This window comes from Trichechus manatus, unplaced genomic scaffold, assembly GCF_000243295.1.
Source record: "Trichechus manatus latirostris isolate Lorelei unplaced genomic scaffold, TriManLat1.0 scaffold00161, whole genome shotgun sequence".
Classification (NCBI taxonomy): Eukaryota; Metazoa; Chordata; class Mammalia; order Sirenia; family Trichechidae; genus Trichechus; species Trichechus manatus.
In genome coordinates this window covers 5,519,128-5,545,673 of record NW_004444097.1, presented here as the reverse complement: position 1 = coordinate 5,545,673, position 26,546 = coordinate 5,519,128, and the positions used below count along the sequence as shown (strand labels likewise).

At 38.1% G+C, this 26,546-nt stretch overlaps 1 protein-coding gene across 1 annotated transcript in view; it reads left to right on the top strand.

Moving 5' to 3' along the window:
• The window catches only part of ATP8B4 (ATPase phospholipid transporting 8B4 (putative)), a 256,394-nt gene that overhangs the window by 180,404 nt on the left and 49,444 nt on the right, over positions 1-26,546 (top strand). Inside the window, exons 15-18 of the mRNA XM_004386306.2 lie at positions 1,562-1,605; positions 7,966-8,131; positions 10,588-10,776; positions 17,109-17,224. Coding sequence (XP_004386363.2) covers positions 1,562-1,605; positions 7,966-8,131; positions 10,588-10,776; positions 17,109-17,224 — 515 coding nt within the window. The remainder of the gene's footprint in view (positions 1-1,561; positions 1,606-7,965; positions 8,132-10,587; positions 10,777-17,108; positions 17,225-26,546) is intronic.

The following is a 26,546-nucleotide window of genomic DNA, read 5'->3' as shown; positions in this document are numbered from 1 at the left end:
ATCTGGGATCTTAAAAGCTTGCAAGCAGCCATCTAAAATGCATCAATTGGTCCCAACCATCTGGAGTAAAGGAGAATGAAGAACACCAAAGACACAAGGAAAGTAGTAGTCCAAGAGACAGAAAGGGCCACATAAACCAGAAACTTCATCAGCCTGAGACAAGAACTAGATGGTGCCCGGCTACCACTGATGACCGCCCTGACAGGGAACACAACAGAGAGTCCCTGATGTAGCAGGAGAATGGTGGGTGCAGAACTCAAATTTTAGTAAGAAGACAAGACTTAATGGTCTGACTGAGACTGGAGGAACCCCAGAAAGCATGGCCCCTGGATTATCTATCAGCCCAGAACTAAAACAATTTCTGAGGCCAACTTTTCAGATGGGGATTAGACTGGACTGTGGGACATAAAGTGATACTCCTGAGAAGTGTGCCTTTAGCTCAAATAGATACAAGACACTAAATGGGCAGCTTCTGTCAAGAGGTGAGATAGGAAGGCAGAGAGGGTTAGGAGCTAGTTGAATGGACATTCGGAATCAGCGGTGGAAAGGAGGAGTGTGCTGTCACAGTATGAGGAGAGCAATTGGAGTCACAGAACAATGTACACATAAATTTTTGTATGGGAAAAAAATAAAATAAAAATTAAAAAAAAAACAGTGGGAATAATGTGGAAGACACAAATTTGCCTTTCCTTTTGAAAATGTCATAGATAATGCAACAACATAGTGAGAAAATTTATAGAAAAAATACAGTTGAGAGCTTCCTATTTTGTTTTGATGTCTACTGCATTTTAGTTCTATATTGGGCAAAATCTGAGTATCTCTCTGGGTTAATTGGCATATCTAGGGTTACCATTTGAAAATGCTTCTAAAAAGTCTGCATTTGAATTCATATTGTCATCTAGTATTGACACTTTAATAAATAAGTGTATTCCTAAAACTAAATGTCTAAATCTAGTTTCAGTTTCATTTACTTTTATTTTTATTTTGTTGTTGTTGAGAATATACCCAGCAAAACTACACCAATTCAACCATTTCTGTATGTACAGTTCAATGACATTGATTACATTCTTCAAGTTGTGCAACCATTCTAACCCTTCTTTTCTGAGTTGTTCCTTCCCCGTTAACATAAACTCACTGCTACCCAAGATTCCTGTCTAATCTTTCAAGTTGCTTTTGTCACTTTGATCCTATATAGATAGTTCTTAAAGAGCATAATGCTCAAGGCAGACATTTTTTTACTAGTTAAGCTCAACTATTGCTTGGTTTTAAGAAGAATTCAGGGAATATTTTTGATTTAAAGATTAAAGTATCTCAGAGCAATAGTTGCAGGGGTTCATCCAGCCTTCACGGCTCCAGGAAGTCTGGAGTCCATGAGAATTTGAAGTTATGTTCTGCATTTTCTCCCTTTTTATCAAGACTTTTCTATAGAATCTTTGACCAAAATGTTCACTAATTGTAACCAGGCACCATCTAGGTTCTTCTGGTCTCATGGCAAAGGAGGCAGTTGTTCATGGAAGTAAGAATTTCATTTACTTTTAATTCTCAATTTTTGTTCCGGCAGGTGAAGTACATGATGACCCAGGTCAGAAGACAGAAATGACTAAGGTGTGGAGGTGATCAAGTTTTATTCTTAGTTTTACCTTCAAATTGTACATGTCTTTTTAAAATTATGAGTTCCTAGAAGCCAGATTTCTGCTATGACAAGATGAGGGATACCTGATACATTACATTTAAAAAATACATTCATGTGGTTGAAAATTCTTTCTCACCTTTGTCACCCAACCACAATTTCCTATGTATTTTTAAAGTCTTTTAGAGATATTTTATGTATATTCAAGTAAATATATTTCCCCCATTTTTTACATAGGTGATAACATAGTTTTTTGTGTTGTTGTTAGGTTCCGTCAAGTCAGTTCTGACTCATAGCAACCCTATTTACAACAGAATGAAACACTGTCCGGTCCTGTGCCATCCACAGTCCTTGCTATGTTTGAGCTCATTGTTGCAGCCACTGTGTCAGTCTATCTCGTCTTTTTCACCGACTCTCTACCTTACCAAGCATGATGTCCTTCTCCAGGGACTGAGCCCTCCTGATAACATGTCCAAACTACATGAGACAAAGTCTTGCCATCCTGGATTCCAAGAGGCACTCTGGCTGTATTTCTTCCAAGACCTACTTGTTTGTTCTTCTGGCAGTCCGTGGCATATTCAATATTCTTCTGCTGCTGCTATTCATAAGGTTTTCACCAGCCAGTTTTTTCAGAAGTAGATTTCCAGTTTCTTCTTCTTAGTCTGTCTTAGTCTGGAAGCTCTGCTGAAAACTGTGCACCATGGGTGATCCTGCTGGTATTTGAAATACCAGTGGCATAGCTTCCAGTATTACAGCAATATGCAAGTCACCACAGTACGACAAATTGACAGATGGTGGTGGTTAACATACTATACATAGTACTATTCAATTTTCTTTTTTCTCTCAACAGTGTATTTTGGAGATGTTTCTGTATAAAACAAATTTTTTTCTGTTTCATTTTGATCACTTTTCTCAATTCTATCCTTCTCTCCATTACTGGGGAGTAGGTATGGGACTTAATTAGTTTTCTACAGTATCTTTTTACCCTAGTGTTCTCCAGTTTAATCTTAATTTCTGCTTCTTTCTAGAACAGCTCACTTTCTTCTCCCCTATTGCCTCACTGTCTCTTTCTTGAGTTTCTGCCTCATGCTATTGCTTCATCGGATTGATGGTTTCATTCAGTTTTCCTTTTTTAAATTAATTACAAAATGTTTGGTTACAGTTTTCTTCTGCTCCATGGAAACTGGTGAGGAAGCTTTGTATTCTATTTATTTTTCCTGTACTTTCCTTATTTTTCAAGAAAAATATCATTGTATAATTTCTTTAGTGGCTACCTTTTTAAAACTTATTATTCATTGTTGAAGGGCCTAAGTTTTTCCACATCAGATAGTTTCAGGAGGCTTATTTACGCGAGGAGGTGATGTGTCCCTTTCCTTTAAAAGTTGTGTTTTAGTGGGCTTTTTCTGAGATCTTCAGCCACCGTGAGCTCTTTCTGCATCATCTTCTCTCTGCCTCCTCCTGCATCACCCTCACCTTCCTCATAGTATTATCCTTCTTACCCATAATTCTTCCTTTCTCATCCCACTTCTGCCCCCCACTCCCAAATTTAGCAGCAACCAAAAAAAATCCAAACCCATTGCCAAATCATAGTGACAGTAGAACTGCCCCAGAGGGTTCCTAGGCTGCAACCTTTACAAAAGCAGACTGCCACATCTTTCTCCCTTGGAGAGGCTGGTGGGTTCAAACCACTGACCCTTTGGTTAACAGCCCAGCTCTTAACCACTGCGCCACCAGGACTCCTCTTTGGCGGCAAGTCCATCTTATTGAAGGAAGTGTGGCTTTTGATTCTTCTAGTTTCCCTGAAAATGGAGTTTGCCTTTTGTTTCGCATTCTTTCTATCTCTCTCTCTTTTTTTTTGGAGAGTGAGTTCTAGCAGGACAAAGAGAAAATGCTGACTTTATTCCATGCTTAGCAGATCAAAAGTCCAATGAATATTTATTGACCAATTAGTGATCTGCCGCCAAATTCCTGCTTTTGTAATTTCAGCGATGCTTTCAGAGTGCAGTAGACAAGTCATTGGTAAGTGGAAAAGGGAGCCCTAGCAAACTTCTGGAAGAGTTTGACTTCTGGCAGACAAAGCCATTGAGGACTTGAGCCCCTCCTCTTTTTCCAGATTCATCTCTTGCCACACACACCAGATACTTCATCCATCTTGTACTCCTTAAAGTCTTTCCAAATGACCACACTCACGTTCTCTCACATGTCTCTGCAAATGTTGTGCCCTCAGCCTGAAACAATCTTGCCCCACCTCTCTGTCTGGCTCACTCTTGCTCACCCCTCCACCTCAACTTAGGTGCTACAAGTTCTGGGAATCTTTTCTTGACAACTTGCTCTCTTTCCCTGGTCGAGTGTGCTTGCCTCATCATAGCAGTTAGCATATCCTGTTGAAGTTGTCTCTTTACTTGTCTCTGTCCTGATAAGACTGAATTTCATTAAGCAAGGATGGCATTTTGTTTACTACTCTATCCCCAGCATCTGTAACACTGCTCAGCACACAGTAGGTGCATGATAAATATTTGATGAATAAATGTAGACTGCCTATTTCAAAGTGCTGCAATGCATTGTATATTAATCAAAGAATGGTTGGTATATCTTGAAACTTTGTACATACGTGTACTCAGCACTGGAGTTATAATTAAAATAATCTTTTTAGTACTTTTTGTCTTTTCATAAGAATTAAATGACACATATTTTGTGTTTCAAATATCTGAGGTAGTTGGTAAAAAATAAACCACAAGATGGTATAATCCGCTGTATATTATGTAATATCTCCAGTAAAATATGAGACAGCACTCTGTAATAAAACACAGTAATATTTTTGCTTTGAAACACATTAATTCACACTAGTAGGCTAAAAAAAAGTCTGTAAGTAGACTCATACAATTCTACATCAGGTTTTGCTGCCAAAATCACTTCAAGTCAGGATTTTGCCATCAAGTAGATTTTTTTTTCCTTTTTTTTTTAAATTGTACTTTAGATGAAGGTTTACAGAACAAACTAGCTTCTCATTAAACAGTTAGTGCACATATTGTTTTATGACATTGGTTAACAACCCCATGACATGTCAATGCTTTTCCTTCTCGATCCTGGGTTCCTGATTACCAGCTTTCCTGTCTTCTCCTGCCTTCTAGTCCTTGCCCCTGGGCTGGTGTGCCCTTTTAGTCTTGTTTTGTTTTATGGGCCAGTCTAATCTTTGGATGAAGCGTGAACCTCAGGAGAGACTTCATTACTGAGCTAAAAGTGTGTCCAGGGGCCATACTCTCAGGGTTTCCCCAGTGTCTGTCAGGCCAGTAACTCTGGTCTTTTTTGTGAGTTAGAATTTTGTTCTACATTTTTTTCCAGCTCTGTCCAGGACCCTCTATTGTGATCCCTGTCAGAGCAGTCAGTTAGTGGTGGTAGCCGGGCACCATCTAGCTGTACTGGACTCAGTCTGGTGGAGGCTGTGGTAGTTGTGGTCTATTTGTCCTTTGGACTAATCTTTCCTTTGTGTCTTTAGTTTTCTTCATTCTCCCTTGCTCCCGAAGGGGTGAGACCAGTGGAGTATCATAGATGGCCACTCACAGGGTTTTAAGACCCCAGACGCTACTCACCAAAGTAGAATGCAGAACATTTTCTTTATAAACTGTGTTATGGCAATTGAGCTAGATGTTCCCTGAGACCATGGTCCCCACAACCCTCAGCCCAGCATTTGGTCCCTCAGAGAATTTGGATATGTCTATGGAGCTTCCATGACCTTGCCTAGTACAAGTTGTGCTGGCTTCCCCAGTATTGTGTACTGTCTCATCTTTCACCAAAGTTACCACTTACCTATTGTCTATTTAGTGTTTTTCCATTCCCTCCCCCCGCCCTCATAATCATCAAAGATTATTTCTTCTTGTGTGTAAACCTTTTCATGGATTTTTATAGTAGTGGACTCATATAGTATTTGTCCTGTAATTGACTTATTTCACTCAGCATAATGTCCTCCAGATTCATCCATGTTGTGAGATGCTTCACAGATTCATCATTGTTCTTTATCGTTGTGTAGTACTCCATTGTGTGTATGTACCGTGGTTTGTTTATCCATTTATCTGTTGATGGGCACCTAGGTTGTTTCCATCTTTTTGCTATTGTGAACAATGCTGAATGAACATGGGTGTGCATATGTCTACTCGTGTGATGGCTCTTAATCCTCTAGGATATATTCCTAGGAGTGGGATTGCTGGATCAAAACATATTTCTATTTCTAGCTTTCTAAGGAAGTGCCATATCATTTTCCAAAATGATTGTACCATTTTGCATTCCCACCAGCAGTGCATAAGGGTTCCATTCTCCCCACAGCCTCTCCAACATTTGTTATTTTCTGTTTTTTTGATTCGTGCCAGGAATGCCAGGCTGAGATGGTATCTTATTGTGGGTTTGATTTGCATTTCTCTAACAGCTAGTGATAAGGGAATTTCTGCATGTATCTGTTAACTTCTTAAATGTCTTCTTTGGTGAAGTATCTGTTCATTTCCTTTGCCCATTTTTAAATTGGATTATTTGTCTTTTTGTTGTAGAGGCGTTAGATTTTCCCATAGACTTTAGAGATTAGAACTTTGTCAGATCTGTAATAGCCAAAAATTTTTTCCCAGTCTGTAGGTTCTCTTTTTACTCTTTTGGTGAAGTCTTTTGATGAGCATAAGTGTTTAATTTTTAGAAGATCTCAGTTATCTAGCTTATCTTCTGGAGTTTGTGTGTTGTTAGTTATGGTTTGGATCCTGTTAATGCTGTGTATTAGGGCCTGTAGTGTTGATCCTATTTTTAATTCTATGATTTTTATAGTTTTTGGTTTTATATTTAGGTCTTTGATCCATTTTGAATTAGCTTTTATGTATGGTGTGAGGTACGGGTCCTGTTTCTTTTTTTTGCAGATGGACATCCAGTTTTGCCAGCACTATTTGTTAAAAAACTGTCTGTTCTCCATTTGATGGACTTTGGGCCCTTGTCGAAGATCAAGGTGACCATAGGTGGACAGATTTACATCTGGGTTCTCAATTCTGTTCCGTTGGTTAATGTATCTGTTATTGTGCCAGTACCAGGCTCATTTGACTACCATAGCTGTACAGTAAGTTCTGAGGTAAGGTAGTGCATGTCCTCCTACTTTATTATTCTTCTTCAATAGTGCTTTACTTATCCGGGGCCTCTTCCCTTTCCATATAAAGTTAATAATTAGTTTTTCCATCTCTTTAAAGAATGTTGTTGGTATTTGGATCAAGATTGCATTGTATTTGTAAATTGTTTTGGGTAGAATTGTCATTTTCACAGTGCTGAGTCTACCTATCCATGAGCATGGTATGGTTTCCATTTATGTAGATCTCTTTTGGTTTCTTTTAGTAGTATTTTGTAGTTTTCTTTGTATAGGTCTTTTATATCCTTAGATTTATTCCTAAGTATTTTATTTTTTTAGGTGCTATTATAAGTGGTATTGTTTTCCTGATTTCCTTTTCTTTGTTCTCTTTATTGATGTATACGAATCCAACTGATTTTTGTATGTTTATCTTGTATCTTGCTACTCTGCTAAATCTTTCTATTAGTTTCATTAGTTTTCTTGTGGAGTCTTTTGTGTTTTCTATGTACAGTATCATATCATCCCCAAATAGGGACAGTTTTACTTTTTAGTTACCAGTTTGGATGCTCTTTGTTTCTTTTTCTTGCCTTATTGCTCCAGCTAAGACTTCCAACACAATGTTAAATAGGAATGGTGATAAAGGGCATCCTTGTCTTGTTCTTGTTCTCAGGAGAAATGTTTTCAGCCTTTCTCCATTAAGAATGATGTTGGCTGTTGGTTTTGTATAGATGCCTTTTATTATGTTGAGGAATTTCCCTTCTATACCTATTTTATTGGGAGCTTTTATCAGGAATGGGTGTTGGACTTTGTTGAATGCCTTTTCTGCCTCAATTGAGATGATCATGTGATTTTTTTCCTTTCCTTTATTTATGTGGTGTATTACGTTGATTGATTTTCTAATGTTGAGCCATCCTGCCATCAAGTAGATTTTGTGGAAAAAAAAACAGCAACTCAGTTTTCAGAGCTTTTTTGTAATTGGTGTTGCAATACAAATTTGAGAATCTATACAGCCACTAGAGATTTTCTTCCTCATATGCTTTTGAAAGATTCACAGCTTGGTGCATGATTCTGAAATGGGAAGATTATATTCAACAGTAATGATGAAACAGAAAGCTATTTTAGTTCCAGACGTTTTAGGGTGAAAAATCATACAAGTGCTAACAATATTTAGAAGAAGTTTTTTTGAAATTTGAAAGATTTTTGTTGGAATGAGCTCTATAGTTTTGTTATTGTTGTTCCCCTACAGAAAAAAAAGCCTGTGGATTTCTCATTCAACCCCCAAGCAGATAAAAAATTTCAATTCTTTGACCATAGTCTGGTTGAATCCATTAAACTGGGTGATCCCAAAGTGCATGAATTCCTTAGGTTACTTGCTCTCTGCCACACCGTAATGTCAGAGGAAAATAGTGCAGGTAAGTGGATGAAAAGTGTGACTACAGTGGTGAGACTTATTTTTGTTTTACAAATCAGAACTGATGTTTTTTATCAAAAATGTTGAGGGTTTGGAGGATTTTGCTATTCATGGTAGAAAACTGCATAAGAGGGTAACCTGTCAGTAGCTTATCTTTATATTTATTTATATCCTGAATGTTTTCCAAAAAATATGGAGACACTTAAACCACAAAAAAGAAAAGAAATAGAATCAATGAAAGGCGTGGATCCAAATATGCTCATCTAAGCAGATGAAATATTTCTTATGATTATCACATTTGACTGTGAACTTCCTGGTAGCCAGGACAAATAGGGAAATAAGAGTTGAATCACATAACTCCCATTATTATCATATACATATAATTGATGCAGATGGCCATCAGGTATATGCTTAGAATGAATTTTCCCAGTAATGGGGATAGATTTACACTGATATTAAACAACAAAAAAAAAACCCAACCTACTGCCGTCAAGTCGATTCCGACTCACAGCGACCCTGTAGGACAGAGTAGAACTGCTCCACAGGGTTTCCAAGGCTGTAAATCTTTTATGGAATTAGACTGCCACATCTTTCTCCTGTGGAGCAGGTGGTGGGTTCCAACTGCCGACCTTTTGGTTAGCAGCCGAGTGCTTAACCACTGCACCACTAGAGCTCCTTCCACACTGATAGTACCATACTCTTATTTAGACCCTCCTATGAACAAGTTGTCACACTTATAAGACGGTCGTTTGGAACTCAGGGTTCATAGAATAGAATAAAACCATCTGGACCACTTTAGTATTGAAGTTGTAAGGCAGATAGATAATGGTATGGGGAATCTGCTTCTTGCTCCACGTGAGCCCAATCTGTTCCATATACAAGTTTTATTTTTTCTGCTATCAACTTTTGAGCTGAAATTACTACCCAAGTAATTTCAACTGGAAAGTGAAATATATTACATATGGACTGTATATATGTATACACACACATATGCTTGTATATGTGTACATATGTGTGTATGTATATATGTGTATGTGTACACATTTTATTGTTGTTGCTATTGTTGTTGTTGTTGGGACTGCATTCAAGCCATGAATTTTTTTCCTGGATCATGCTGGATTCACCCATTCCTCAGATTTTAATCACTGAGGATTGACATGATTTAATCCTTGCATGAGGACTCATATGATTATTTTTATGACTTTAACTGATCTTATAATAATAATGCCAATGATTAATTGTATTTCTATAATTAAAATATAATTATACAAAAATATAATGATTCATTATGTTTTTATCTGGGGATATCACAATGCCTTTAAAGTAAGTTTCTTTTATCTCTGCTTGTGAGTTTCATTTCTAAAACTCTGTTTTATTTTTATAGCAACTTGTTTTTATTTTAATGTTTTAATATTCACTTAGATCTCTTTGAGGGCATTAATTATACTTAATTTGAAGTTTTGTTTTCTCTATTATGTTCCATGTCAAGTATTCTTCTGTTTGTTGAGTTCTATGTCTGCATTCATGTTGTTCTGTTGTTTGATAATTTGTGGTTGACTGTGATTTATTTGTTTATAACAAAAAAGAATTATAGAATACTGTATACATTAGTATACATCAAGAACTACTTTCTTAACAATGTAACTTGAACATATATATGAATCAGTTAATATAGATCTAGCTCTACCTATTTTTTTCTAAATTACTTTTACATACAAACATGATATGATTTTATATAAAAGGGCATATTTTATACATGCTGTTTTTTAAAGTGTATTTTTATTTCTTTTTGCTTGCTCCATTTGTTTTCTCTCCTCCCTTCCTTCCTCCAACCCCAACACAAACACAGTACCAGATAACAAGTACTAACACCCTGGTTGGATTCCCTCTACTCCAAGAAATGTCTTGTGTGCCTTCTCATAAAAATGGTCATTGGTAGAAGACTGACGTGGAATTCAGAGTATCTGCTCCGTCATCCTTTGTCTGTGTGATCTGGCAAAAATCACATAACATCTCTCAATTGCAGGTTCCACTGATATAAAATGGAAATCAAAATTTTAATAATTTCTACCTCAAAGGCTTGCCATGAGGTTTATACGAGTTAATATGTATTAAAATGTTTTAGCTGTGCCTCTTTCATGGTACGTCTCTCATCACTGAAAATACAAAAGTATGTATGGTCTCTGACCTAAGACACTTTCAGCATAGTGGAGAGGCAAATTCAGAAATGAGCTCTTCCATGTAAGATGAGAAGGTTACGATGGTGGTATGCCTGGCATCCTGTGGAATCCCAGAGGAGGGGCACCTGATCTAGCTGGTTGGCAAGTAGGAAAGGACTGAGGATATGAAAGATTTCTAGAGTTGACACTCGAGTGTTGAAGAACAAGTCGGAGACGGCATTCTATGGATTTAAATTATTATTTTCAGTATCAATACACTTGTTTCTTTTCCTTTTAGGTGAGCTGATTTACCAAGTTCAATCACCTGATGAAGGCGCTCTAGTGACTGCTGCAAGAAATTTTGGATTCATTTTTAAGTCTCGAACCCCAGAGACTATAACAATAGAAGAACTGGGAACACTAGTTACTTACCAATTGCTTGCCTTTTTGGATTTCAACAATATCAGAAAAAGGATGTCTGTCATAGGTACAGTTGATAGCTGAGATTATTTTTGATCTGTTGGTTGTATTATGATGATATTGATGCTTTTCAAGGATTATTTTGCTCTTGTCCCTGTGCTGAGAGTTGTGATATTTTTATAACTTTATGGACTCCTGTAATCGTCAATGCAGCCTCAATACTCTAGTAATAAGTATACCTAACATTTAACCAGTGCTTGTTGTTTGCCCAGCACTGTTCTAGGTGCTCTACATGAGTTAACTGGTTTAACTGTAGTAACTCTATAAGGTAGACACTATTGTTTTATATCCATTTGACATATAATGAAACTGGCACACAGAGAGGTTGAGTAACTCGCCCTAGGTCACAGAGCTTCAAGTGGAATAGGTGGAATTCAAACCCAGGGAGTTTGGCTGCAGAGCCTGTTTCCTTAGTTGCTATGCTCAGGATGAGTTTCTGATTTGTGGCACATGCTAGTTGTTGTTAATATTGTTATCATCACCATCAGCCTCCTAATTTTCATCCTCATTTTCTCTACTCATCGCTGTTGATGATTACCTAATCTTTTACTTAGCGCCACTACAAATGGTGCTTTTCTAACTCAGCTGAACCCTCAGTGCTGCTTCAATGTCTTTCTCATTCTTATTTAGCTCCTTTTCCCATTCCCTGCACAGGTGTCCCAAACGTTTGCCCTTTTCCCAAGCCCTCAACCCTGCCATGATCTCCTTTATTTTTGGAAGATAAACTTGTCTCCTTTCTCTAAGACCTTCAGGAATGCACACCATTGACTTATTCTCTTTCTCTCCACTGCCTTCATTCTCAAGCTTTATCTTCACTCATTCTTCCTCCTGCCTCAGAGAAAAATTGCTTTTATTTCTTTTTAAAGTTAAAGATTCTACCTGATCCCATTCTCTATTCCCTTCCTCATGGCATTGCTCCTCTCCTACTTGCATGTACCTTTGATTTCTCCTTCAACAGTCCACAAACTTACTTTTAGACTTAGTGTCATATTCTTCTTATACTGTCCAGGACCAAGAACAGAGTTTGCTTGGCACACAGTAGGTTTTCTATAAATGTTTGTTAAATGAAATTAAACCCAGTACTTTCCAACTTATGAATATCCTGATCATCATATTTCATCAGTTTCTACAGTGGCTAATGTGTATATACGTAATGGTGGGGGTTTTGGTTTCCCACCACTGGAAACGAGCCCTGAGAGACTGCTCTCAGCAAATAAAAACCTGAGATGGATGTTCATTTGTATTTTTTTGACCACTGGCAGTAGACAGTCATCATTAATGTTGCTGAAGAGCACGCTTGATTTCCTTGTTGGCCTAATTTTGTATTAGCAGGAGCCTTGGTGGCTCAGTGGTTAAGAGTTCGGCTGTTAACCAAAAGGTCGGCAGTTCAAATCCACCAATTGCTCCTTGGAAACTCTATGGGGCAGTTCTACTCTGTCCTATAAGGTCGCTATGAGTTGGAATTGACTCGACGGCAATAGGTATATTCTATTTACAGCCTCAGGGGAGGTGTTATTGATGCTGCTCTGAGAGCATTGACAAAAACCTAGGATTGCTACACTGGGAGACTTTTGGATTTTGTCCAGAGTTGATCACCATTACAGGCTGTGGAGAAATGGCAGCCCAACCATAAACATCAGAAGTTTGCCTTAATGGATCCCATATGAAGAGAAGTAACAGTTCACCTCAGCATTCGTGGAGACTCAAGAGCTTTGTTTTGGTTCTGTTTGGTTTTCAGTCAGGAGGAATCTAAAGGAGGGACTCCACTAGTGTAGAAAAGTCTACAGTGTGATAAACAAGACAAGAAATAATCCCAGTCTCATGACTGTCACATGGCTTAGTCTGTAAAGACAGCACCTTGAAGTGAAGGCTCAAACATTTGCTTTAAGTCACATTCTTTCCTTTCTTTGTTTTTTTTTTTTTTGTTATATAAACATAAATTTATATTTATGTTATGAACATAAATCATAAATTTATATTATGAATCAGTGATGTATAGTTTCAATACAGTAGTACTTTTATTCTTGGGCAAGAGATTTGTCTTCAACATCCAAAATAGTAACTCATAGCCAATTTTATTTTGTATTTAAGCTAGAAAAGATCAGTTGCTGTCAAGCTGATTCTGACTCATGGTGACCCCATGTGTGTCATAGTAGAACTCTACTCCATCAGATTTTCAATGCCTGATTTTTCAGAAGTAGATCACCAAGCCTTTATTCTGAGATAACTTTGGATGGACTTGAACCTCCAACTTTTCAGTTAGCAGCTGAGTGAATTAACTGTTTGCACCACCCAGGAACTCCTATTTGAGCTAGAGTTCTGTCATTTTCCTTGTTGATGGTATATTGCCCTCTGACACTCATACCATATTTTCCACTCCCTGATTTAAGTCAGAGGTATCTAAATAAAAACAGATTTCTATAAAGAATTTTCTCAGAGGAATAGAATATACCATATTGGTAAACATATAGATTTCATTATATAGTTTTGGAAGGACTGATTCTGCAGGTGGGGGTCATTATTTCTGTAGATAAAAATACAGAGGATAAAATTCAAGGAGAATTATTAATAGGGGGAAATGGAAGATAATCATTACAGAGAATAAGTTACAAATGCCCCTTGAAAAGCCTTTACAAGATCTTTGGATAAGGGTTGCTCAAGTCTAAGCTTTTTAAAGATTATCAAAGTACAGATCACACTGGTATGTAACAAGCATTTTTTTCTGTGTGGGTGTAGGAGCAGCAACCCAATTGAGATGTGGCAAAGTAGAATTATTCATCAGCCTTCATAGCGCTGCTATTGCATCTATTTCTTACACTATAAGCCCGGAAGCCATTTGTGACTTTTAATTTTTCCTTTACATTGCAAAGGTATTGCTTTCAATGATTTTTGCACAATTATAGTTCAATTCAATTAGGCAAATATTTAAATGTCTACTATGTTCCAAGAAATTGAAGCTCAGGTAGAAAGTGGTACACTTGAAAAACTGAAAGATATTCTATGTGGCTGCATCCAGCAGTAGACAGTGAAAGGAGATAGGAAATAGACTGGTCAGATCTTGATGCACTCTGTATATGACATGTTAAGGAGTCCAAGCTTGATCCTAAGGGAAGAGAGAAGCTATTGCAGAATTCTAAGCATCAGTGTGAAGATGACCCTGGCTAGAATATAAAGAACAGTTTGGAGGGAAGCAGGACTAGGACCAGTAAAACAAGTCAGGTTAATGTAATAACTTAGGCAAGAGAGAAGTGCATGGCTTTGATTGGGTGTATGGGTGGTGGAGGAGGAGGAACTGTGAGTGATGCCTGATTTCAGATTTGGAAGATGAAGTGGATGGTGAAGCTGGTTACTAAGACTGGGGACATAGGAGGAGTAGCTAGATAATTGAAGGAGGTGATTAGTCTGTTTTGAATTTGATGTGTCTTGGGCACACTCAAGGGGAGATGTCCAATTGGTAGCTGGATGTACAGGTCAGAAGGAGCTGGAACTGGGCAGGACATATACATTTGGGAGAAGTTAGCCTGTAGATAGTACCTGAAGCCATAGAAACGAACATGATTGCCCAGGGAGAATGTGAGGGATAGAAGGAGAAGTAGGACCAGGGTAAATCCTTGAAGAACATCAATATTTAAAGGACAAGCAATGGGATAAGATTCTATAACCCAAAAAACCATGACCTTTGTCTACATTCTGGCCATATGTTACCTTGGCTATTGGAAGATCACTTTCATATTTCTGGTTTAAAAACTGTTATGTTTTGATTTAATGCCTTTTAAAAAGGCTAACTTCTGAAATGGCTGTGATTTTATTAACTCTGAGGCTTCCTAACAGAAATTACCAGAAGTCTTGGATGGAAAAGAGACATAAAACTTGCTGAACTGCTCAAAGAAATGTTTAGTGAGTAAACTCAAGCAGGATTCCATAAAATTGGATTCATACAAACTCAAATTTAAAGGGGCTAATGCTGAGTTAAGAGAGGGCATTAAGGACGGAAAATTTTTATTGGATCAGAAAATTGTAGAGCTGAAAAGGATCTTAGAAGTTAGATTGTTGAAACATCTTCTTTTCACATGCATAAACCGGGACACAGAGATGGTGAGGGCTTGCACAAATCACAACCAGTTCATGATTTCCCTAGAGTAGCAGTTCTCAGTGTGCAGTCCCAGGACCACTGGGGGAATTTGAGGAATTTTCAGGGGATCTACAATGACAAAACTGTTTTTATAATAGTATCAAGATGTTGTTTGTCTTTTTCACCCTCATTCTCTCATGATTGTATATTGGGGTACTGCAGAGGTCACATGACATGTGGTATCACAAAAGACTACGTACAGAAGCAGATTTGAGACACCGTCTTCTCTTAAGACAGACATTAAAGAAATTAGTAATCATGTAAAAAATGTCACTTTCTCACTAAATTTTTTTGTTTCAGAAAAGATAGGTATTTTTCATAAAAATGGTATTTATATTAACAAATAATAGGCTCATTACTGTTATTAACATTATAATACTGTTGATATAATAAAATCTCTCAGTTTTAATTTCTAATATGGTATATATTGATAGATATAACCCACAAAGAAAGCTCTGTGGGGTGCTAACTAATTTTTAAGGTGCAAAGAGGTGCTGAGACCAAAATATTAGAGAGCTAATGTCCTAGCCAAGACTATAAACAGCAGTCATAGAGAAAGCACCCTGGCAATTGTCGACTGCACATACTCACCTTTATAGTTCTGGTGATGGAAGAGAGAAAATATGGGGAAATTATTAGGTCGTTGAAGAAAACCAGTAGAAGGCCTTTTCTAGGATCAATTTTTTTCTCCGTTTGGGCAATTAGGTAAAGGTTTGCCTATGTTTTTTTCTCTCTTTCTTTCCAAATGTTAGCAATTAGAGCCAGAATAGAAGAAAAACTACATGAGTTCTGGCACTAGGAAAGCCAACCAAGGATCTTGGAACAGAACACAAGCGCTAGACAAGTCTTAACATTAATAAGTTTCCAGGGTACGTTAGATCTCGCCAAGCCAGGAAGAAACTAGTATAAGTTAAGTGTTGACTAAAAGGGTTGCTATAAGTCGGAATCAACTTGATGGCAATGGGTTTTTGATATTAAGGGTAGTTAAAGGTTAGACGGGAAAGTAACTTATTGTACTTTGTTATTTATATTACTTTAAATCAAGCTCTAAGTTGTGTGTCCCATTAAATTAATAGTAGCAAATATTTATGTTCATCTGTTTTGAGGCATTCTATTTTTAGAGCAAAGGCATAAATGAGTGGAAATCATGTAATGATCTTTGACTCAGTTGATGAAGCCTGTGAGAGTCACAGATCATGAAGTTGTGACCCAGGTAGCTGTCTTTTATTTTAAGCAGTTCCTGGGAAGAAATACACTCCTATGTAGTTCACTCATTCAGTAGTTATTAAATGCATACTATGTGCCAGGATGTAAACTCAAACTTACAAAGCTAAGCCAAGAAACCTATGTTCGCCTCCCCCCGCCCCCACCCCGTACCCAGTGGCTGTGACCTTTCAAAAGTAGATTGCCAGGCCTTTCTTCTGAGGCATCTTTGGGAGGATTTGAACTGCCAGCCTTTCGGTTAGCAGCCGAGAGCTTAACCATTTGCATCACTCAGGGACCCCTTGAGTATCCTGTGGTTTTTAAGAAAGATTTGTCTGACAGCAATATGAGGTGAGAGGAACTGTCATTCCCAAACCTGGAGGTCAAGTTAAAAACACTACTAATCTGAGCTTCCAGTGGGAAGAAGGTGGATGCTTTATTTTTTTAGCAGCCCCCTGTGTGAAGCTTGCTTGCAGCCCCAATTGTGACCAAAGAATGAACCACCAAGAATGAATGGGCCTTTCCAAAAAGTAAAGGGAGCAAGGGCAGAGGACTAAGGCCTAAACCATGGCTCTGAATGCTTAGGATTCCATATGGAGATGATTTGGAATAACACTAATAGCTGATTAGAAGAGTAGGTCTTGAATTTCATCCCAGGAGACAGGCAAAGAAAGCTCTCAATTCAGCTCAATACAGAGGGCCTAGTTTGAATGTATCAACCCTTCAAAAACAGTAGGTAAGGGAAATAGGAAGGTCTTATGCATCAGACTGAAAACACTTGTTTGGAAAATCAAAGGATTCCAGTAGATGGGATATTTCTAAGTTAATAAAATAGGAATAAAGCCAAGGGAGTGAGGTTGTGACCTTCTAAAAGCACAGAATGTTTTACTAGTGGCTAAAACATTCTGCCCCTTTCCAAATGGCCCACCTGGAGCCCTGGAAGAGTCCAGCTTTGACAGATTTCATTGATGACGATATAATTTTCCAAATTTTTTTCTTTTTAGTTCGAAACCCGGAAGGGCAGATAAAGCTTTATTCCAAAGGAGCAGATACTATTCTGTTTGAAAAACTTCACCCTTGCAATGAAGACCTTCTGTCCTTGACGTCAGACCATCTCAGTGTAAGTGCCCGTGTCTTTAGATTAGCACAGTGGCCCTTTTGCCATTTTCTATGGTCAGGCCTTGTTTAAAAAATATCAGCTAAGGATCTGACTCCTGAAATACAAAGCATCTGGGGAGAAGTTTCATAGGAAACTGTGCCAGCAGGTGCCTGGAAGCTGGCATATGGCCCCCCTCCCTGCCCTTCTGGAAGTCCAGTTGGTCTCACCACAGGTGGAGTAACACACAGCAGCTGAGAAGTAGCCACTGCATGTGGGCTCTGACCAGAGGAAGAACCGCCTGGGAGAATCTGCTCTGGACCTCCCGTGGCTTGGGCCCACTCTCCTCGGGACACTGAACTGGTTCTAGAAGATGAGCAGGAGAGCTGCTCCCTTCTTGGGTTCTGATGTTCTGGGCACCAACTGAATCTCTTATGATTATACTCCAGGCATAGCTTAGAGTTCTTTTTCTTGCTTTTTTTAAATTGTGCTTTAGGTGAAAATTTACAGCTCAAGTTAATTTCTCATTAAAAAATTTATACACATATTGTTTTGTGACATTGGTTGCAATCCCCATAATGTGACAATGCACTCCCTCTTTCCACCCCGGGTTCCCTGTGCCCATTCGTCCAGTTGCTGTCCCTTCCTGCCTTCTTGTCTTGCTTTTGGACAGGAGTTGCCCCTTTGGTCTCGTATACTTGATTAAGCTAAGAAGCTCGTTCCTTGCGTGTGTTATTTTTTGTTTCATAGGCCTGTCTAATCTTTGTCTGAAAAGTGGCCTCTGGGAGTTGTTTCCGTTTTGAGTTAGCAGAGTGTCCGGGGGCCATATTTTTTGGGGTTCCTCCAGTCTCTGTCAGACCAGTAAGTCTGGTCTTTTTTCGTGAATTAAAATTCTGTTCTACATTTTTCTCCCGCTCTTTCTGGGACTCTCTGTTGTGATCCCTGTCAGAGCGGTCATTGGGAGTAGCCAGGCACCATCTAGTTCTCAGGCTGATGGAGTCTCTGGTTCATGTGGTCCTTTAGTCCTTTGGGCTAATATTTTCCTTGTGTCTTTGATTTTCTTCATTCTCCTTTGCTCCGGATGGAATAGACCAATAGATGTATCTTCGATAGTCAGTCGCAAACTTTTAAGACCTCAGGCTCTACTCACCAAAGTGGGAGGTAGACCATTCTATTTATGAACTATGTTATCCAATTGGCCTAGATGTCCCCCAAGACTATGGTCCCCAGCCCACATCCAGCTACTTGGTCCCTCAAAGTGTTTGGATGTGTCTAGGAAACTTCTGTGCTTTTGCTTTGGTCCAGTTGTGCAGACTTCCCTTATATTGTGTGTTGTCCTTCCGTTCACCTAAGTTGACACTTGTCTACTATTAGTGATTTCCCCTCCCCCTCCCTTCCCACCCTTGTAACCATCAAAGACTGCTTTTTTCTGTGTGTAAACCTTTTCTTGAGTTCTTATAATAGTGGTCTCATACAATATTTTTCCTTTTGTGACTGACTTATTTCACTCAGCATAATGCCCTCCAGATTCATCCATGTTGTGAGATGTTTCACAGATTCATCATTGTTCTTTATCATTGCATAGTAATCTACTGAATATACGTATCATAGTTTGTTTATCCGTTCGTCTGTTGATGAGCACTTAGGTTTTTTCCATCTTTCTGCTATAGTGAACAATGCTGCAATGAACATGCGTGTGCATACGTCGATTCCTGTGATGGCTCTTATTCCCCTAGGATATATTCCTAGGAGTGAGGTTGCTGAATCATATGGTATTTCTATTTCTAGCTTTTTAGGAAAGTGCCAAATTGATTTCCAAAGTGGTCATACCATTTTACATTCCTACCAGCAGTGCATAAGAGGTCCAGTCTCCCCACAACCTCTCCAACATTTGTTATTTCGTGTTTTTTGGATTAGTACCAGTGTTGTCAGGGTGAGATGGTATCTCAATGTAGTTTTGATTTGCATTTCTCTAGTGGCTAATGATCATGAGCATTTCCTCACATGTCTGTTAGCCACCTGAATGTCTTCTTTGGTGAAGTGTATGTTCATGTCCTTTGCCCATTTCTTAATTGGATTATTTGTCTTTTTGTTGTTGAGTTGTTGCAGTACCTTGTAGATTTTAGAGATTAGACCCTTGTCAGATATGTCATAACCAAATTTTCTTTTTCTCAGTCTGTAGGTTGTCTTTTTACTCTTTTAGTGAAGTGTTGCAATGAGCATAAGTGTTTGATTTTTAGGAGCTCCCCATTATGTAGTTTCTCTTCTGGTGCTTGTGAATTGTTAGTTATGGTTTATATCCTATTTATGCTATATGTTAGGGCCCCTAGCATTTTCCCTATTTTTTTTTTTCTGTGATCTGTATAGTTTTAGATTTTATATTTAGGTCTTTGATCCATTTTGAGTTAGTTTTTGTATATGGCATCAGGTATGGGTCTTGTTTCATTTTTTAATGGATGGACATCCACTTACACCAACACCATTTATTAAAGAGACTGTCTTTTCCCCATTTAACAGACTTTGGACCTTTGTCAAATATCAGCTGCTCAGAGATGGATGGATTTATGTCTGGGTTCTCTTTTCTGTTCCATTGGTCTATGTGTCTGTTGTTGTACCACTACCAGCCTGTTTTGACTACCTTGGCTGAATAATAGGTTCTGAGATCAGGTAGTGTGAGGCCTCCCACTTTGTTTTCTTCTTCAGTAATGCTTTACTTATCCGGGGCCTCTTCCTTTTCCTTATAAAGTCAGTTGTTTCTCATCTCGTTAAAGAATGAATGCTGTTGGAATTTGGATCAGGATTGCGTTGTATCTGTAGATTGCTTTGGGTAGAGTTGACGTTTTCACAATGTTGAGTCTTCCTATCCATGAGCATGGTATGTTTTGTCATTCATGTAGGTCTTATTTTGTTTCCTACAGTAGCATACTGTAGTTTTCTTTGTATAGGTCTTTTGTGTCCCTAGTTAGATTTATTCCTAAGTACTGTATCTTCTTGGGGGCTATTATAAATGATATTGATTTGGTGATTTCCTTTTTGAAGTTCTCTTTGTTTGTGTAGAGGAATCTAACTGATTTTTCTGTTAATCTTCTGTCCTGCTGAAATCTTCTATTAGTTCCGGTAGCATTCTTGTGGATGCTTTGGGGTTTTCTGTGTATAAGATCATATTGTCTGCGAATAGGGATAGTTTTATCTCTTCCTTACCAATTTGAAGGCCCTTTATTTCTTTTCATTGCCTATTGCCCTAGCTAGGACTTCCAGCACAATGTTGCATAATAGTGGTGATAAAGGGCATCCTTGTCTGGTTCCTGTTCTCAAGGGGAATGCTTTCAGTCTCTTTCCATTTAGAATGATGTTGACTGTTGGCTTTGTATAAATGCTCTTTATTAACTCAAAGAATTTTCCTTCTATTCCTATTTTGCTGAGAGTTTTTATCAGGAATAGGTGTTGGACTTTTTCAAATGTCTTCTCTGCGTTGATTGATAAGATCATGTGGTTCGTTTCTTTTATTTATGTGGTGGATTACATTGATCAATTTTCTAATGTTGAACCATCCCTGCATACCTGGTATGAATCCCACTTAGTCATGATGTATTAATTTTTTGATATGCTGTTGAATTCTATTGACTCGAATCTTGTTTAGAATTTTTGTGTTTATGTTCATGAGGCATACTGGTCTGTAGTCTTCCTTCGTTGCGGTGTCTTTACCTGGCTTTGAAGTCCGGGTTATGCTTGCTTCACAGAATGAGTTTGGGAGTATTCCTTCCTTTTCTGTGGTCTGAAATAACTTTATTAGTATTGGTGTTAGCTCTTCTCTGAATTTTTGGTAGAATTCTCCAGTGAAGGCATCCAGGCCAGGGTTTTGTTGTTGTTGTTGTTGTTGTTGGGAGTTTTCTTACTACCTCTTCAATCTCTTCTTTGTTATGGGTCTGTTTAGTTTTTCTACCTCAGGTTGGGTTAGTTTAGGTAGGTAACGTGTTCCTAGAAATTTGTCCATCTCCTCTAGGTTTTCAAATTTGTTGGAGTACAATTTTTTATAGTATTCTATTGTGATCCTTTTTATTTCAGTCAGATGTCACCCATCTCATTTCTTATTAGTGTTATTTGCTTCCTGCCCTGTTTTTCTTTTGTCAGTTTGGCCAATGGTTTGTCAATTTTTTTGATCTTTTCAAAAAACCAACTTTTGGTCTTGTCGATTCTTTCAATTGTTTTTCTATTCTCTATTTCATTTATTTCTGCTCTAATCTTTATTATTTCATTTCTTCTGGTACCTGAGGGCTGCTTTTGCTGTTCTCTATTTGTTCGAGTTGCAGGGTTAATGTTTTGATTTTGGCCCTTTTTTCTTTTTTGCTGTGTGGGTTTATTGCTATAAATTGACCTCTGAGTACTGCCTTTGCTGTGTCCCAAAGGTTTTGGTATGATGTGTTTTCATTCTCATGTGAGTCTATTAATTTTTATTCCATCCTTGATTTCTTCTGTGTTACTCAGTAGTTCTTAAGAAAGTTGTTGTTCAATTTTCATGTATTTGATTTTTTTTCCTTGCTGTTTCTGTTATTGATTTCTACTTTTATGACATTATGATCAGAGAATATGCTTTGTATTATTTCAATGTTTTCAATTTTGTTAAGGTTTGCTTTGTGGCCTAAGATTAGGTCTATTCCAGAGGATGTTTCATGTGCATTGGAAAAGAATATATATACTTTGCTGATGTTGGGTGGAATGTTTTGTATATGTCTATGAGGTTGAGTTAGTTGATTGTGGCATTTAGATCTTCTGTATGTTTATCGAATTTCTTTCTAGATGTTCTGTCCTTCACCAAAAGTGGTGTGTTGTAGATTTCTGCTGTTATTGTGGAACTAGTTCTCTTTTCAATGCCGTTAGAGTTTGTTTTATATATTTTGAGACCCTGTCATTGGGTGCATATATATTATGGTTATGTCCTCCTGGTGTATTGACCCTTTCATCATTATATAGTATCCTTCCTTATCCTTTATGGTGGAATTTGCTTTAAAGTCTATTTTATCATGGATTAATATCACCACTCCTGTTCTTTTTTGGTTATTGTGTGCTTGGTATATATTTTTTCATCTTTTGAGTTTTAGTTTATGTCTTTGTGTCTAAGGTATGTCTCTTATAGACAGCATATGGATTGATTTTTTTTTTTTTTTTTAATCCATTCTGCCACTCTCCGTCTCTTTACTGGTGCTTTTAGGCCATTTATGTTCTGTGTAATTATTGATAGGTATGAGTTTACTGCTGTCATTTTGATGTATATATATATTTTTTGTGGTGTTGGTGCTTTCTTTGTTCCACTTAATTTTCTGTGTGAAGTTCTTTTTGTTTATGTATTTTCTTTTCATCTCTTTCATTATTGTTGATTTTGTGTTTGCTGAGTCTTTATGTTTTTCTCCTTTTTAATTTTGATGTGTAGGTTTGTTAGCTTCCATTGTGGTTACCTTGAAATTTGCCTTTATTTTTCTAAGTTTAAACCAACATTTTATTTCTTGATACTTGACACCCTCTCCATATGGGAATTCTATGACTACACTGTTTATTTCCTCTCTTTTGTTTTGACATCTTCACTGGTTACATATTGACATCTGTCCTTCCCTATTTTCAGTCTTTTAGCTTTGATTCGTTTTGTGAATTCCTTATCTGGGTTGATATCTGGTTGATCTGTCCTGTGTCCTAGTTTTGGATTGCTGTCTGATGTTGTGAGTTCTCTAACTGGAGGTCTCCCTTTAATATTTCTTGTAATGTTGGTCTGATTTTTACATACTTCTTTAACTTCTGTTGATCTGGAAATGATCTAATTTTGCCATCGTATTTTAGAGATAATTTTACTGGTTATATAATTTTTGGCTGGCAGGTTTTTTTCCTTTAAGGTTTTTATCTGTCATCTCATTGCCTTCTTGCCTGCATGATTTCTGCTAAGTAATCTGAGCTTAGTCTTATTGGTTCTCCTTTGTAGGTGACTTTTCATTTATCCCTAGCCATGCTCAGGATTCTTTATTTGTCTTTGGTTTTGGCAAGTTTGATTATGATATCTCTTGGTGACTTTCTTTTGGGGTTTATCCTGTATGGGATTTGTTGAAGTTCTTGCATAGGTATCTTCTTGTCTTTCGTGATATTAGGAAAGTTTTCTGCCAGCAAATCTTCGACACTTCTGCATTTTCCGTTATCTCTCCCTGTTCTGGTTTCCGGTCATTCATAGGTTTTTCCTTTCGATAGTGTCTCACATAATTCTTAGACTTTCTTAAATTTTTTTTCATTCTTTTTTCTGATTGTCCTCAATCAAGTTGGTGTCAAGGAATTTACCTTCAATGTCATTAATTCTGGCTTCCATTGTCTCACTTCTGTTCCTGTGACCTTCATTGAATTGTCTAATTCTGAAATTTTATTGTCAGTCTTTTGGATTTCTAGGTGCTGTTTTTGTATGGTTTCTAGCAGCCTGTTTATTCTGTCATTTTGTTCTTGTATTGTTTTCCTGAATTCTTCTACTGCTTTGTCTGTTTGTTTCTTGGTTTGGTCTGTGTTTTACATGATCCCTTGTAGAACTCTGTATATCAGTTTTTTTTTAATTCTTTATCAGGTAGTTCCATTGCCTTACCTTCCTTTGGAAGGTTTTCTGGTTCTTTATTTTGGTCACTTGCTGGAGCCATCTTGTTCTGCTTCTTTGTGTAATTTGATATCAACTCTTGTCTCCAAGGCATTAGTAAGTTATTATTTACTTAATGAATTTTTGTTTACTGCATCTTGTATTTTTGTTTTGTTTTGATGTGTCCAATTAGTCTGGGCATGGGGACTACTCTGATTATTGGCATTGTTGAAGCTCTCATCTCCTGTCTCCACGTGGTCAGAGCAACTACTAGGTGTGTGAACCCAGGAGTCCATTCACTGTTCTTGTAGGGGTGCGATTGTTTGGATCACAGATACCCTGGTCATTGGTCACCAAGTATGTGGTGCAGAAATTGTCACCTACAGTCCTAGGTGGACAGGGCTGTGTAGGTGTGTTTGGAGCAGTACAGGTCTCTGGTTGCAATATGGGGCAATATGGGGGGCAAGGCAGGGGTCTGTCGACTGCCCCTAGCCGCCCAGATGAAGAGCATTCCCCTGTCCGCTAGAGCACATAGCTGGGGGGAGGGGTATAGCAGCTGGTCCTTTAGTGATGCTATTGGTTGGAGAGAATGAGAGGTACCACTAATTCTCGGGCGCTTGTTGTGGGCATCTAGATGGAGTGCCTGGTACTGCTGGTCCTCAGGCCTCTGGTGTGGGTTGGTGAGGTCCCTTCTTAGGGGATGGGGCGGTGTCAAAAGTCACAAATCTGCAGCTCCCACTTGGCTGCTGTAGGTGAAAATGGGCTTCAAGTGAATGCCCTGCCCGTGATTTCCTCATGAAAGCTTGTGGTGTTTGGATCGGCCCTCAAGGCACTGAAGTGGGAGTGAAAGGTGGGGGTGAAGGACACTGCAAGTCTGTGGACCCCCTACACCAGTGGCTGGGAGGAGCTGGTGCCTTCAGACTGAGCCAAGAGTTCTTGGCTTAGAGGGCATGGTGTTGTTGAATGTTCAGGGACTGGTGTAGGAGCAGGCAGGGGAATGGGTGAGGGGAAGAGATTGCTCATCAGCCACAGAGCTCTGGTGGGGGAAGGGTACGTGATGCGTTGGGAGCTTGCACTTAACTTTTGCAGGTCTGGTGTCACTCCTGTTTGATTCTGGAGATGCATGTGTGCGGATTTGCTGCTGCTTGGGTGCACCAAATGGGGTAGGTTTCAGCTTGAGATGTTACTGCTTGTCTCAGTCTATGTGCACTGTGCAGATTCAGCTAGCAGGATGCTGGTGATCCCTTGATTCATAATTTCCCATTTCCACAGTTTTTGAATTGTCTCTCCTTCCACCAGCCTCTCAGTCCAATTCTTCAGCTTTGTCTTTGATGATTAGGGTTCCTAGATTGTCATATATATCTGATTCACTTGGGTTTTTTTGGGTTTTGTTGTAAGACAGATGGCAAGAAGCATCTCACTCTTCTGCCATCTTGGTCTCACTCTTCCATAGCTTAGGGTTCTCTTGAGGAGGTTAGGGGAAAATAATTTCAAGCCAACTTGTTCCTCCAAGAGCCCTTTTATTCGGATCATAAATCATTATGAGTCCCTTGTGTCCCAGGTAATAGGCTGAAACTGTCAAAATTATACAGTCTGAACTTTTAAGTCTGAAAGGAGCAGGGGGTGATCTTTGGCACTATTTTTTTTTTCAAAAGAGTAAGAGTCTGTGAATTAAATATGAACATTACTTGTTTTAAACCTGTGATTCATATGTCTCTGTAATATTTGTTTGAGGTTCTGTTTAACCCCATATGAACTTTAAGGGCAACTGGTCAAAACTCTCATTTCCTCATGGATTTCTTTCCTTTAAAAAATTATTAAGGATTCATGTTCTTTGTCAGGCCCTATATTTAATACAAAACATCCTCTGAATCTTTAAAACACAAACAAATAAAATTAAAAAACTCTCTGCCTGACTTTAAGTTTAAAGAATGATGGTTTAGTAATATTGGTTACAAACATAGCTATTGTTTTTGCCTTTCCAATAGCTCATTCTTGATTTTCTTTTAATCTGTTCCAGAAGGCCTGCATGGTCTTTTTTTAATTTTCTTTATGAAAACAACATTGGAATCATAAGTATCTGATTTTTGCCACTGCTTAAATTCCAAGGCCCTGGATTTTCATATAGTCTTCTTTCTTCTTAAAAGTATAGGAAACCTAACTTTGGCCTTTTCACATTTCCATGCAAAAGAATTTTTTTTTTTTTCCCCAGAGAATATCAATTTACCTTGCCCTTTGCTTTGTTCACTTTATTCTTTTTGGTCTCTAGACTCTGAGGTTTTAAATTTGTATTTGATTATTGATTTTGAATTGTTGAATGTTAGGAAAAGACCTTACTCAAATGCTTATTTAGGATTAAACTTGTGTTTCATGCCGCAATTAAATAACTTACATCATCTGTTCCCCTTTTGTAATGTCCTCTTAGAATTGATTCACTGTTGTACAGAACAGAGAGGAAGCCACTGGTAATGCCCGGTGGGGCTACAAGTTAAAGGCAAAAAAGTGTTTGTGTGAATTAAGAGGATAAAAGATTGTTACAAGGCAGTAACTATATTTTCGAACCAGTGGTCTTGGGAGGCAGGGTTTGTAAAATATGATTGCAATATCCAAAGTGCTACCAACTGCCTAAGAGATAATTTTGGATAATTTTTCTTATGGTCTCCCTAGGTGTCATGGTTTGAATTATGTCTCCCAAAAAATGTGTGTAACAGTTTGGCTAGGCCATGATTCCTGGTACTGTGTGATTTTCCT